The sequence below is a fragment of the Lissotriton helveticus genome, chromosome 3_1 (assembly GCF_964261635.1).
Source record: "Lissotriton helveticus chromosome 3_1, aLisHel1.1, whole genome shotgun sequence".
NCBI classification, from domain to species: domain Eukaryota; kingdom Metazoa; phylum Chordata; class Amphibia; order Caudata; family Salamandridae; genus Lissotriton; species Lissotriton helveticus.
In genome coordinates, this window is record NC_136061.1 from 25187093 (window position 1) to 25201153 (window position 14061).

Here is a 14061-nt window from a genome sequence, read left to right on the forward strand (position 1 = left end):
CCTCTTACACGTTGTTTGCTTTAGATACTTGCACAAGTGCCACCATTGCCTACGCAACGTTTGTTCTTGTGTTTGAGTAGCTGCCATTTATTGCAGTATTTTACCTCTACTTGGACTTTGTACGCTTTTGTAACCTGCACATGTCACTTTTTCCTCCTGTAATGCACCGTTTGCTCTTCTTGTATTTTGTTTGCTCACAATTGTTACTTTTGCCTCATGTAACTCAACGTTTGCTTTTGTAATTTGTTCACTTGTAATTTTCTCCTCATGTATCAGTTCTGTTCCTATTGTGAAGCCTCTGACACCTTCGGGTAAAGTCTGAGCTATATAAAAACGCATTAAATTAAATTAAAAACATAAAAATAGGGTCAGGCAGCTCTCCCTGTGCGGAGATATGATAGAGGACTAGAGAGGCTGCCATGTCTGGGTCAGGACACTGCGCCGTCGCTTGCCGGACGTCCTGTGTCAGAGCCTCGAGCCCCGCTGTGATAGGGCGTTCGATAACGTAATCCTTTGACCTCTCCCACCCTCCCAGGCGATAGGAGGAGCGTCTGTAAACACTGCCCCGCCCCTTCCCGACAGCCCATTTCTCCGGACAATTGACGCTTAACAGTGACGCACGCACTGAGAGCGATGACGCACGTGTGGGCGGAGCCAATCGGGGGCCACGTCGCCTGGCGATGGTCTTCGCAGTCTGTAGGAGGACGGCGCGAGGGAGAGAGGCCAGCGCGAGACAGGCCTGGAGCGGCGGCACTGCGCATGCGCAGAGAGGAGGAGGAGGAGGAGGAGGGCCAGGGAGATAGACAGGGGGAGCAGAGCCTGCTGCACAGGAGGGACTGAGAGAGAGAGAGAGAGAGAGAGAGGCCAGGGACGGGGAGGAGAGGAGCAGACACACGGGGAGCCGAGGCAGAGACCCCGAGGGCCACTGAGCAGAGACAGACCCCAGGCAGACACTGGAGAGAGGTGCCAGAGACCCCTCCAGGGCACACAGGGGCCACTGGGCTCCAGGCTGGCATTGGGGGCTCCAAGGAAACTACAAACGAGCCAGGAAGGGGAGGGAACCTCAGGCACCTGGGAAGGGAGACAGAAGCAAGAAAGAACAGGAGAGACAGAGACAGTGGGAGACAGAAGCAAGGAAGAACAGGAGAGAGACAGGGACAGGGGGAGACAGAAGCAAGGAAGAACAGGAGAGAGAGAGACAGGGAGAGACAGAAGCAAGAAAGAAAAGCAGAGAGAGAGAGGGGGAGAGAGAGAGACAAGGGGAGACAGGCAGCCCTGAGACTGCCCAGGACCACCCAGTGCTGTGTGCAGAGGGCCAGAGGCTGCCCCAGGGTGTGCAGAGGGCCAGCTGCTCCATCCCTGTGCTGTGTGATCACTAAGGGACCCCAGGGCCACCCAATGCTGTGTGCAGAGGGCCAGCTGCTCCATCCCTGTACATTGTGATCACTGAGGGGCCCCAGGGCCACCCAGTGCTGTGACAGGCGCCAAAGGCTGCCCCTGGGTGTGCAGAGGGCCAGCTGCTCCAACCCTGTGCTGTGTGATCACTGAGGGGCCCCAGGGCCACCCAGTGCTGTGTCAGGGGCCAGGGGCTGCCCCTGGCTGTGCAGAGGGCCAGCTACTCCTACCCTGTGCTGTGTGATCCCACCACACTCACCACTGTCAGAGAATTGGGCAAGCAAGAAATGTAGGGTGCCCTCTGTCGCAGCTCCAGGGCAAGGACGGGTGGGCACACCAGGGTTTAGGACCCTCTTGCACTTTACAAGAGTTTTGAAAGGTGTATAACTAATTCACAGGAGCAGACAAGAAAGGCTTGCACCAGAACATCAGGGCTAACCCCTTGGGTGCATTGGCAGTCACGGATCCACTGGGCATTAGTGGGGTCATCGCGGAGGGAGGCGCCGCTGGACCAGTCCCACTCTTACCTAGTGCTGCGCCCTCAGTGATGAGATTATCCATGGTCCTCTCCATCATCCGGCCTGTAGGGCCAGTGGTCATCGGCATCTCCCTAGGCTTCACCCTCAGCCTGTTGAGCGTCACCTGGGTGGAGGAGCCTTGCGCGGCGCTGAGCCGTGGAGATGGTGTTGGTGGAGCTGGAGACCTGCTGCAGGATGGGAACAGTGCCGTCAGGAGACCTAACTCTGTCCATGCTGGCCAGGCCATGGAGAGTGGGGAGAACTGGGAGCCCAGGATCATCCCCTTCAAGCCCTCCAACCCGCAGAATGTTCAGAAGAAGGCAGTCAGGTGAGACATTGCATCACTACTGTTGTTGGACCTTCCTGCAGTTCATATTACCTCTGCTTTTTCAAGCCAGTGACCTAAGAATGGCAATTTTCTTTGTTGATTGCTGTCTGTGCTGACCTCCACCAGTTTGTTGGTGCTGACTGCCAATACAGCTAAATCTGCTGTCGTTCTGAGTTGTATTGCCAACAGCCTACTGGCAGTGATAGTCACCATGTGTCATTGCCTTCTAGTCTGATAGCCACCAGCCTGTTAGTTCTACATTCCATTTGGCTACTTATTGTGTTGTGCTTTAGCCTTCAATTGGTGATAGGAAGATGCCCTGGTGACCACTAACCACCCAACAAGGTTAGCCATTACTGTTGCGTGGCACTGACATTAATGGTAGTGGATTATATGCATTTGGCAAAAGTCTGTGGTTAATGCCAGAGGTGTTCACAGCTCCAGGGGAGCCCTGGTTGTCAGGAGATCAATGTGGGATAAGTTTTCAAACACATAATCTGACATGTAATCATCTGCTTAGTGTTTATCCTGAAATATGGTCCGGCTATGAACCTGCTGTGGACACTCTTGGTTTGTGCGTTTGGAAACGCCAGGTGTCTGCTTGCCTTAGTGACTTGATCAAGGAAACCATGGTCCTTTATTGGGGAAGTATAAACCTCAACTTCCACAGAAACATTGTTAAATAACAAATCAGAGGATTGGTTTTACTAGAATGAATACAATTTCATTCAAATGCAAATTATTTATACTCCTAGGAAGGTGAACTCTTTGAGCTCTGATAACATGTACAGTTTGTAATTAAAGCCATTTTCCCCAAACAACACAATGGCACAGGGAGTATGAAGTAAGTGAGTGAGGAGTGCACTAGTGCTATACAATTTATACGTCCATAGTGACTGAAGAATGCACTGTTTAATCTCAAATTTAGAGTTGCAGGCTCCTAAATTCCATATATATAGTGCACTATTACAGTGTCAACGTTTCATCCTTCTATTGTTGCTTGTACAGGGTCATCATCAGGCTGGAAAATGGGAACCTCATTGGATAGTGTTCGTGCAGCAAATGCCCAACATTAAATCCAGGAATGTATCCACATGTCATAGGTTACAGGACCTCTGATTAGGGCAAGGGTCCATACATTGTCTACGGCTTTGGAAGAAGTATCAGTGTGTAGGTTGACTGTTAAATGGTACCGATTTTAAAGTGAATAGAATCACATTACAACTCGTATTACTCAATGTGTACTTGTCTCGTTATTGAGAAGTTCTGCATTTGTAATTGCGATATTACAGTGCAGAGCACCATCAAAAGCGTCCATTCTGTTGCTGTGTTGAACAGAACTGACCATCATTCCTTTATCATTATACTACCCATGTCCTAGGGTTACTTGGCTACCCCTTGTTTTATAAATATGTTTCAGTGCCTCTGCACCAACGCTTTTGTCAACTGGCGTTCCGCAGGGGTCATCGCTTGGCCCTCTTCTTTTTAATATCTATGTGACTCCGCTGGTTTATCTTGCGGAGTCACTGGGGGCTAAGGTGATGGCCTACGCGGATGATACGCAGCTTCTGTTTTCTTGGCGGAAGGGTGATGACTCTGTCGATGTGGTGCAGCACTGTCTATCTTCTGTGTTCCATTGGTTGGCGAACGCACAGCTGAAGTGCAATGAAGACAAATCAGAAGTACTCCTGTTCGTTTCCAGGGGATTTCCGAGATGGGCTGTGGCCTCCTGACTTTCCCCGCCCCATGGCTTGTAAGGGTTCCGCCAAAAATCTGTGGGTTTGGTTTGATGAAAATCTGAACTTTTCTACACAGGTGAAGAAGCTGACAGGAACCTGCTTTGGCATTCTGAAAATCCTGAGAAAGTTTCTCCCCCTTTTGCCAGTCGGCGCCAAAGAGACGGTAGTCCGGGCTCTGATTTTATCCCGATTTAAACTACGCAAATGCTCTTTTGGTGGGTAGTCCTGGATATCTGACGAGGAAATTGCAGGTAGTTCAAAATTCGGCAGCTAGACTACTTCTAAGACTCTAATCTAGACAGTGTCCAGACTCATCTACGCAACCTGCATTGGCTCCCAGTTGAGTCCCGACTCAAATTTAAAATGCTGTACATTGTTCATCGGGCCCTCTATGGGCTAGGCCCGATCTATCTGCAGAATAGATTTGTCTTCTACAAACCTACTCGACAACTGCGATCATCTGACCAGCTTCTAATACAGAACCCTCGCTTTTACCGCCATAGGCTTGGTGGGGGCTCTTTTACTCGCAAAGCAGGTTTGGCTTGGAATATGCTACCACTGGTGCTTTGGAGTGTGCATGACCCTTTGATCTTTAAGAAAAGACTAAAAACGCTGCTTTTTTGAGCTCTTTAATCTGAGTTTGGAATGACTTTCTGGAGTTAGCGCTGGGATACTTTGAGTAGCTGTGCGCTGTATAAATAGAATATAACATAACCTAACAGTGATTTGCCGTCACTTAACAAGGGCACTTGGATTGTACCTACCAGTGAGTCCATTTTCAAAAGCCAAACTGCTGTTACTCTAACCATCCAGCTTCCCATATTTAAAGTTTAAGCACTCTTTAAGTTAATTGATGGCCACCAGTTAAAGGTTCACCCCTGTTGTGGTGTTTTAGCTCCCTGTGTTCCCTGTCTGCCATGCACCCACCCCTTCATATAGGCACCCGCACTCCGATGTGCATTGGTACCCTAGGTTTCATGTGCGTCAGATCTTGGTGGCAGACTACCACTAATGTGGATGTTACAGCTAATGTGACTGCGTCTTTCTCAGGCTTTTGCCACTTTCTGACTGCGACTTTCTCCCTCTCTTAAACCGCCAATAACACATGATTTTCTAGTGTCTCCAGGGTAGGTTAGGGTTTTGATCTTTTGTGATGGTGGGTAGTAAGGCCACCCATTGGGCTGAGAGGGCCTCAGATAAGCTACATTCTGCCTTGCTTTAGAAACATAATTTTGTTCTCACTTTCAGTGTTGGGTTGACAAGGGCTTTTATTTCTGAGTTAAATACCTCAGAGTTTCAGTTGTTCACCGCTCTGCCCCAGCCTGTCTGAGTAGACACTGCTCGTTATCAGGCCCTGCTGTGTGAAGCCTGATGATGATAATGCAACATAAACAAGCCTCCCCTCAACTTTAAAAGGAAAATGTGACCCTGTGTTTATTTCGAAATGGAACTCAAGACCGTGAGCTACTCTGAAGGTGTCTGGGAGCTACTGGTAGTTTGTGGTGGTGGACTGTTTGGAGACACCTGGCCTACCTAAAAAAACATAATAAAATTGTGTGAGTCATGACGGTTACCCCGAGGGACAAGCAAGCCTCTCTGCCCAATCAGAAGGGCTTTTACTTCCACAGACTGTGATCTTTTTGCTCAGGTCAGTGGTTCTGAATGGCTTCTATTACATGTTAATTTCGGTTTTGGGCAGTGATATTAGAAGCATTAGTGGAGACTTATGAGTTTGACTTCTGTTTTGTGCCTGCCATTGTTTTCAAGACCAGTGTTGCAGGCCAAGGATGTGTGTTCTTCTGCAGTCATGATTTATTCTGGATCTCTTTAGGTGCCAGGTCCTATCTGGTGTTGCAGCAGTCATGTGCTACTTTGGATCACTCTGAGTTATCCGGCCAGTGGACTCCCCTTCTAGAGTCATGAGTTATTCTGGTGCTCAGGCCTTGAGGCTCCCTTTCTGAAGATATGAATTATTCTGGATCAGTCTGCGTTATCAGGCCTACGGATTCCTAATCTAGAGCCCATGGCTATTCTGGATCACTCTAGGTGCTCGGATCTCGAGGCTCCCTTCATGAAGATCTGATTTATTTTGGATCACTCTAGGTGCTCAAACTTGTGTTCCCATTCTAGAGTCATGAGTTATTCTGGATCACTTTAGGCGATCAGGCTTTAGTTCCCATTTAAGATTCATAAGTTATTCTCTATCACTCAAGGCATTCATGCCTTATCTGGTGTTGCGTTCATGAGTTACTTTGGATCACTCTAGATGCTGAGGCCTGGGGGCTTACTCTCTGAGGATGTGAGTTATTCTGCATCACTCTAAGGGCTCACACTTGGTTTCTCATTCTAGATTCATAAGTTATTCTCGATCACTCGAGGCATTCATGCCCCGTCTGGCGTTGTTGCAGGCATAAGTTACTTTGGATCACTCTAGATGCTGAGGCCTGGGGGGGCTCACTCTCTGAAGATGTGAGTTACTCTGGGGCTCAGGCTTGAGTTCCCATTCTAGAGTTGTGAGTAATTCAGGATCATTGAAGGCATTCAGGCCAGTGGATTCCCATTCTAGAGTCCTGAGTTATTCTGATTCACTCTAGGTGCTCAGGCCTCGAAGCTTCCTTTCTAAATCTGATTTATTCTGGATCACTCTAGGTGCCCAGCCCTATTTGGTGTTGCTGCAGTCATGTTACTTTGAATCAGTCTAGGTGCTCAGGCCCATGGACTCCCATTCTAGAGTCCTGAGTTATTCTGAATCAGTCTAGGCGATCAGGCCTCGCAGCTCCCTTCATGAACTGAGTTACTCTGGATCACTTTAGGTGCCCAGCCCTATCCGGTGTTGCTGCAGTCATGTTACTTTGAATCAGTCTAGGTGGTCAGGCCCATTGACTCCCTTTCTAGAGTCAGAGTGAGTTATTCTGGTGCTCAGGCCTTGAGGATCCCTTTCTGAAGATATGAATTATTCTGGATCACTCTGGGAGCCTCAGCCTTGAATTCCCATTCTAGAGTCATGAGTTATTCTGATTCACTTTAGGCATTCGTGCCCCTTCTGGTGTTCCTGCGGTCACGCGTTACTTTGGATCATTCTAGATGCTGAGGCTTGGGGGAGGGGGGGGTCACTCTCTGAAGATGCGTGTTATTCTGGATCACTCTAGTTGCCCAGGCCTCGAGGCTCCCTTTCTGAAGCTGATTTATTCTGGATCACTCTAGGTGCTCAACCTTGGGTTCCCAATCTAGAGTCCTTAGTTATTTTGGATCACTCCAGACGATAAGGCCCGTCGTGGCTGCCGTTCTAGCGTCCGGAGTTATTCTTCATCCCTCTACGGGCTCAGGACCTGTGGACTTCCCTTCTAGAGTCAGGAATTAGTCTGGATCCCTGTCCGCGAACAGCCGGGCCATTGTTTCCATTTCTACAGTCTGGGTTAAGCGGACTTGCCCAGTCTGGAGTTACCATTTCTATGCTTGTGAGTTGTTCTGTCTCCCGCTAGATGCTCAGGCCGGTCCATGGTTTCCCTGCTCTGGTGTGTGCTCTTCATGTCAGGTTCGAGAGTGAAGACGTTGTGACAATGGCGATCAGCATCCAATGTAGCGCAGCAGGTACCCTAAGGGTTCCTGCAGCAGGACCTGAACTTCACTTTGTGGCATTGCTCTGAAGTGAAAAGACATGTTAAGTAGTGGAGCCCATGACCCACAGTGCTATGAGCAGGGCTCAGGCAGGTAAAGAACGGCACGAGTTGATCTTGATGTCAGGCAGTGATATAGTCATTGTGAAGACAACATCATTCTGTGACCCACAAACATTCCTCCAGTGATTGTGCTGTGACTCTGCCAGGATTGAGGTGTTTCTCCAGGCAGAGCCCCCACGTATGATGATGGCACGCCCAGTGCTAAGTTGTATCTCACCAGTCCGACCTTTATTTAGGAGTGAGGGCACTTATCTGTGCCATGACTCAAGGATCTCACTCAGCTGAGAGGTCCTTGTGTGGGAGTGAGAGCACATTTCTGTGCTGTGACTCTGCGGTCTTTCTGCTGAGAAGCCCTGTAGGAGTGAGGGCACATTTCTGTGCTTTGCCTGAGGTGTCTCACTCTGCTGAGAGGTCCTTGTGTAGGAGTGAGGGCACATTTCTGTGCTTTGCCTGAGGTGTCTCACTCTGCTGGGAGGTCCTTGTGTAGGAGGAGTGAGGGCACATATCTGTGCTTTGCCTGAGGTGTCTCACTCTGCTGAGAGGTCATTGTGTATGAGTGAGGGCACATTTCTGTGCTTTGCCTGAGGTGTCTCACTCTGCTGAGAGGTTCTTGTGTAGGAGTGAGGGCACATTTCTGTGCTTTGCCTGAGGTGTCTCACTCTGCTGAGAGGTCCTTGTGTAGGAGGATTGAGGGCACATTTCTGTGCTTTGCCTGAGGTGTCTCACTCTGCTGAGAGGTCATTGTGTATGAGTGAGGGCACATTTCTGTGCTTTGCCTGAGCTGTCCCTCTCTGCTGAGAGGTTCTTGTGTAGGAGGAGTGAGGGCACATTTCTGTGCTTTGCCTTAGCTGTCTCACTCTGCTGAGAGGTCATTGTGTATGAGTGAGGGCACATTTCTGTGCTTTGCCTGAGCTGTCCCTCTCTGCTGAGAGGTTCTTGTGTAGGAGGAGTGAGGGCACATTTCTGTGCTTTGCCTTAGCTGTCTCACTCTGCTGAGAGGACCTTGTGTATGAGTGAGGGCACATTTCTGTGCTTTGCCTGGGCTGTCCCTCTCTGCTGAGAGGTTCTTTTGTAGGAGGAGTGAGGGCACATTTCTGTGCTTTGCCTGAGCTGTCTCACTCTGCTGAGAGGACCTTGTGTATGAGTGAGGGCACATTTCTGTGCTTTGCCTGAGCTGTCTCACTCTGCTGAGAGGTCCTTGTTTATGAGTGAGGGCACATTTCTGTGCTTTGCCTGAGCTGTCTCGCTCTGCTGAGAGGACCTTGTGTAGGAGGAGTGAGGGCACATTTCTGTGCTTTACCTGAGCCGTCTCACTCTGCTGAGAGGTTCTTGTGTAGGAGTGAGGGCACATTTCTGTGCTTTGTCTGAGGTGTCTCACTCTGCTGGGAGGTCCTTGTGTAGGAGGAGTGAGGGCACATTTCTGTGCTTTGTCTGAGCTGTCTCTCCCTGCTGAGAGGTTCTTGTGTAGGAGTGAAGGCACATTTCTGTGCTTTGCCTGAGCCGTCTCACTCTGCTGAGAGGTCCTTGTGTAGGAGGAGTGAGGGCACATTTCTGTGCTTTGCCTGAGCTGTCTCACTCTGCTGAGAGGACCTTGTGTATGAGTGAGGGCACATTTCTGTGCTTTGCCTGAGCTGTCTCACTCTGCTGAGAGGTCCTTGTGTGTGAGTGAGGGCACATTTCTGTGCTTTACCTGAGCCGTCTCACTCTGCTGAGAGGTCCTTGTGTAGGAGGAGTGAGGGCACATTTCTGTGCTTTGCCTGAGGTGTCTCACTCTGCTGAGAGGTTCTTGTGTAGGAGTGCGGGAACATTTCTGTGCTTTGCCTGAGCTGTCTCATTCTGCTGAGAGGTCCTTGTGTAGGAGGAGTGAGGGCACATTTCTGTGCTTTGCCTGAGCTGTCTCACTCTGCTGGGAGGTCCTTGTGTAGGAGTGAGGGCACATTTTTGTGCTTTGCCTGAGCTGTCTCACTTTGCTGAGAGGTCCTTGTGTGGGAGTGAGGGCACATTTCTGTGCTTTGCCTGAGCTGTCTCTCTCTGCTGAGAGGACCTTGTGTAGGAGGAGTGAGGGCACATTTCTGTGCTTTACCTGAGCCGTCTCACTCTGCTGAGAGGTTCTTGTGTAGGAGTGAGGGCACATTTCTGTGCTTTGTCTGAGGTGTCTCACTCTGCTGGGAGGTCCTTGTGTAGGAGGAGTGAGGGCACATATCTGTGCTTTGCCTGAGGTGTCTCACTCTGCTGAGAGGTCATTGTGTATGAGTGAGGGCACATTTCTGTGCTTTGCCTGAGGTGTCTCACTCTGCTGAGAGGTTCTTGTGTAGGAGTGAGGGCACATTTCTGTGCTTTGCCTGAGGTGTCTCACTCTGCTGAGAGGTCCTTGTGTAGGAGGATTGAGGGCACATTTCTGTGCTTTGCCTGAGGTGTCTCACTCTGCTGAGAGGTCATTGTGTATGAGTGAGGGCACATTTCTGTGCTTTGCCTGAGCTGTCCCTCTCTGCTGAGAGGTTCTTGTGTAGGAGGAGTGAGGGCACATTTCTGTGCTTTGCCTTAGCTGTCTCACTCTGCTGAGAGGTCATTGTGTATGAGTGAGGGCACATTTCTGTGCTTTGCCTGAGCTGTCCTTCTCTGCTGAGAGGTTCTTGTGTAGGAGGAGTGAGGGCACATTTCTGTGCTTTGCCTTAGCTGTCTCACTCTGCTGAGAGGACCTTGTGTATGAGTGAGGGCACATTTCTGTGCTTTGCCTGGGCTGTCCCTCTCTGCTGAGAGGTTCTTTTGTAGGAGGAGTGAGGGCACATTTCTGTGCTTTGCCTGAGCTGTCTCACTCTGCTGAGAGGACCTTGTGTAGGAGTGAGGGCACATTTCTGTGCTTTGTCTGAGGTGTCTCACTCTGCTGGGAGGTCCTTGTGTAGGAGGAGTGAGGGCACATTTCTGTGCTTTGTCTGAGGTGTCTCACTCTGCTGGGAGGTCCTTGTGTAGGAGGAGTGAGGGCACATTTCTGTGCTTTGTCTGAGCTGTCTCACTCTGCTGAGAGGTCCTTGTGTTCAGGAGTGAGGGCACATTTCTGTGCTTTGCCTGAGCTGTCTCACTCTGATGAGAGGTCCTTGTGTAGAAGGAGTGAGGGCACATTTCTGTGCTTTGCCTGAGCTGTCTCACTCTGCTGAGAGGTCCTTGTTTAGGAGTGAGGGCACATTTCTGTGCTGTGCCTGAGCTGTCTCACTCTGCTGGGAGGTCCTTGTGTAGGAGTGAGGGCACATTTCTGTGCTTTGCCTGAGGTGTCTCACTCTGCTGAGAGGTTCTTCTGCTGAGAGGTTCTTGTGTAGGAGCGAGGGCACATTTCTGTGCTTTGCCTGAACTGTCTCACTCTGCTGGGAGGTACTTGTGTAGGAGGAGTGAGGGCACATTTCTGTGCTTTGTCTGAGCTGTCTCAATCTGCTGAGAGGTTCTTGTGTAGGAGTGAGGGCACATTTCTGTGCTTTGTCTGAGGTGTCTCACTCTGCTGAGAGGTCCTTGTGTAGGAGTGAGGGAGCATTTCTGTGCTTTGCCTTAGCTGTCCCTCTCTGCTGAGAGGTTCTTGTGTAGGAGTGAGGGCACATTTCTGTGCTTTGTCGGAGGTGTCTCACTCTGCTGAGAGGTCCTTGTGTAGGAGTGAGGGCACATTTCTGTGCTTTGCCTGAGCTGTCTCACTCTGCTGGGAGGTCCTTGTGTAGGAGTGAGGGCACATTTCTGTGCTTTGCCTGAGCTGTCTCACTCTGCTGGGAGGTCCTTGTGTAGGAGTGAGGGCACATTTCTGTGCTTTGTCTGAGGTGTCTCACTCTGCTGAGAGGTCCTTGTGTAGGAATGAGGGAGCATTTCTGTGCTTTGCCTTAGCTGTCCCTCTCTAATGAGAGGTTCTTGTGTAGGAGTGAGGTAACATTTCTGTGCTTTGCCTTAGCTGTCCCTCTCTGCTGAGAGGTCCTTGTGTAGGAGTGAGGGCACATTTCTGTGCTTTGCCTGAGGTGTCTCACTCTGCTGAGAGGTCCTTGTGTAGGAGTGAGGGCACATTTCTGTGCTTTGCCTGAGGTGTCTCACTCTGCTGGGAGGTCGTTGTGTAGGAGTGAGGGAACATTTCTGTGCTTTGTCTGAGGTGTCTCACTCTGCTGAGAGGTCCTTGTGTAGGAGTGAGGGAACATTTCTGTGCTTTGCCTGAGGTGTCTCACTCTGCTGAGAGGTCCTTGTGTAGGAGTGAGGGAACATTTCTGTGCTTTGCCTGAGGTGTCTCACTCTGCTGAGAGATCCTTGTGTAGGAGTGAGGGAACATTTCTGTGCTTTGCCTGAGGTGTCTCACTCTGCTGAGAGGTCCTTGTGTAGGAGTGAGGGCACATTTCTGTGCTTTGCCTGAGGAGTCTCACTCTGCTGAGAGGTCCTTGTGTAGGAGTGAGGGCACATTTCTGTGCTTTGTCTGAGGTGTCTCACTCTGCTGAGAGATCCTTGTGTAGGAGTGAGGGCACATTTCTGTGCTTTGCCTGTGGTGTCTCACTCTGCTTAGAGGTCCTTGTGTAGGAGTGAGGGCACATTTCTGTGCTTTGCCTGAGCTGTCTCTCCCTGCTGGGAGGTCCTTGTGTAGGAGGAGTGAGGGCACATATCTGTGCTTTGCCTGAGCTGTCGCACTCTGCTCGGAGGTCCTTGTGTAGGAGTGAGGGCACATTTCTGTGCTTTGCCTGAGCTGTCTCACTCTGCTGTGAGGTCCTTGTGTAGGAGTGAGGGCACATTTCTGTGCTTTGCCTGAGCTGTCTCACTCTGCTGAGAGGTTCTTGTGTAGGAGTGAGGGCACATTTCTGTGCTTTGCCTGAGCTGTCTCTCCCTGCTGGGAGGTCCTTGTGTAGGAGTGAGGGCACATATCTGTGCTTTGCCTGAGCTGTCACACTCTGCTCGGAGGTCCTTGTGTAGGAGTGAGGGCACATTTCTGTGCTTTGCCTGAGCTGTCTCACTCTGCTGAGAGGTTCTTGTGTAGGAGTGAGGGCACATTTCAGTGCTTTGGCTGAGCTGTCTTACTGTGCTGAGAGGTCATTGTGTAGGAGTGAGGGCACATTTCTGTGCTTTGCCTGAACTGTCTCTCTGCTGAGAGACCCTTGTATAGGAGGGGTGAGGGCACATTTCTGTGCTTTGCCTGAGGTGTCTCACTCTGCTGGGAGGTCCTTGTGTGGGAGGAGTGAGGGCACATTTCTGGGCTTTGCCTGAGGTGTCTCACTCTGCTGGGAGGTCCTTGTGTAGGAGGAGTGAGGGCACATTTCTGTGCTTTGCCTGAGCTGTCTCACTCTGCTGAGAGGTCCTTGTGTAGGAGTGAGGGCACATTTCTGTGCTTTGCCTGGGCTGCCTCACTCTGCTGAGAGGTCCTTGTGTAGGAGTGAGGGCACATTTCTGTGCTTTGCCTGAGGAGTCTCACTCTGCTGAGAGGTCCTTGTGTAGGAGTGAGGGCACATTTCTGTGCTTTGTCTGAGGTGTCTCACTCTGCTGAGAGATCCTTGTGTAGGAGTGAGGGCACATTTCTGTGCTTTGCCTGTGGTGTCTCACTCTGCTTAGAGGTCCTTGTGTAGGAGTGAGGGCACATTTCTGTGCTTTGCCTGAGCTGTCTCTCCCTGCTGGGAGGTCCTTGTGTAGGAGGAGTGAGGGCACATATCTGTGCTTTGCCTGAGCTGTCGCACTCTGCTCGGAGGTCCTTGTGTAGGAGTGAGGGCACATTTCTGTGCTTTGCCTGAGCTGTCTCACTCTGCTGTGAGGTCCTTGTGTAGGAGTGAGGGCACATTTCTGTGCTTTGCCTGAGCTGTCTCACTCTGCTGAGAGGTTCTTGTGTAGGAGTGAGGGCACATTTCTGTGCTTTGCCTGAGCTGTCTCTCCCTGCTGGGAGGTCCTTGTGTAGGAGTGAGGGCACATATCTGTGCTTTGCCTGAGCTGTCACACTCTGCTCGGAGGTCCTTGTGTAGGAGTGAGGGCACATTTCTGTGCTTTGCCTGAGCTGTCTCACTCTGCTGAGAGGTTCTTGTGTAGGAGTGAGGGCACATTTCAGTGCTTTGGCTGAGCTGTCTTACTGTGCTGAGAGGTCATTGTGTAGGAGTGAGGGCACATTTCTGTGCTTTGCCTGAACTGTCTCTCTGCTGAGAGACCCTTGTATAGGAGGGGTGAGGGCACATTTCTGTGCTTTGCCTGAGGTGTCTCACTCTGCTGGGAGGTCCTTGTGTGGGAGGAGTGAGGGCACATTTCTGGGCTTTGCCTGAGGTGTCTCACTCTGCTGGGAGGTCCTTGTGTAGGAGGAGTGAGGGCACATTTCTGTGCTTTGCCTGAGCTGTCTCACTCTGCTGAGAGGTCCTTGTGTAGGAGTGAGGGCACATTTCTGTGCTTTGCCTGGGCTGCCTCACTCTGCTGAGAGGTCC

At 50.6% G+C, this 14061-nt stretch overlaps 1 protein-coding gene across 1 annotated transcript in view; it reads left to right on the top strand.

The window, feature by feature from the left end:
- Positions 1–638: 638 nt before the first annotated feature.
- CHPF (chondroitin polymerizing factor) overlaps positions 639–14061 on the top strand; it is a 149380-nt gene continuing 135957 nt past the window's right edge. The window contains exon 1 of the mRNA XM_078679135.1: positions 639–2241. Coding sequence (XP_078535261.1) covers positions 1943–2241 — 299 coding nt within the window. The 5' untranslated portion in view covers positions 639–1942. The remainder of the gene's footprint in view (positions 2242–14061) is intronic.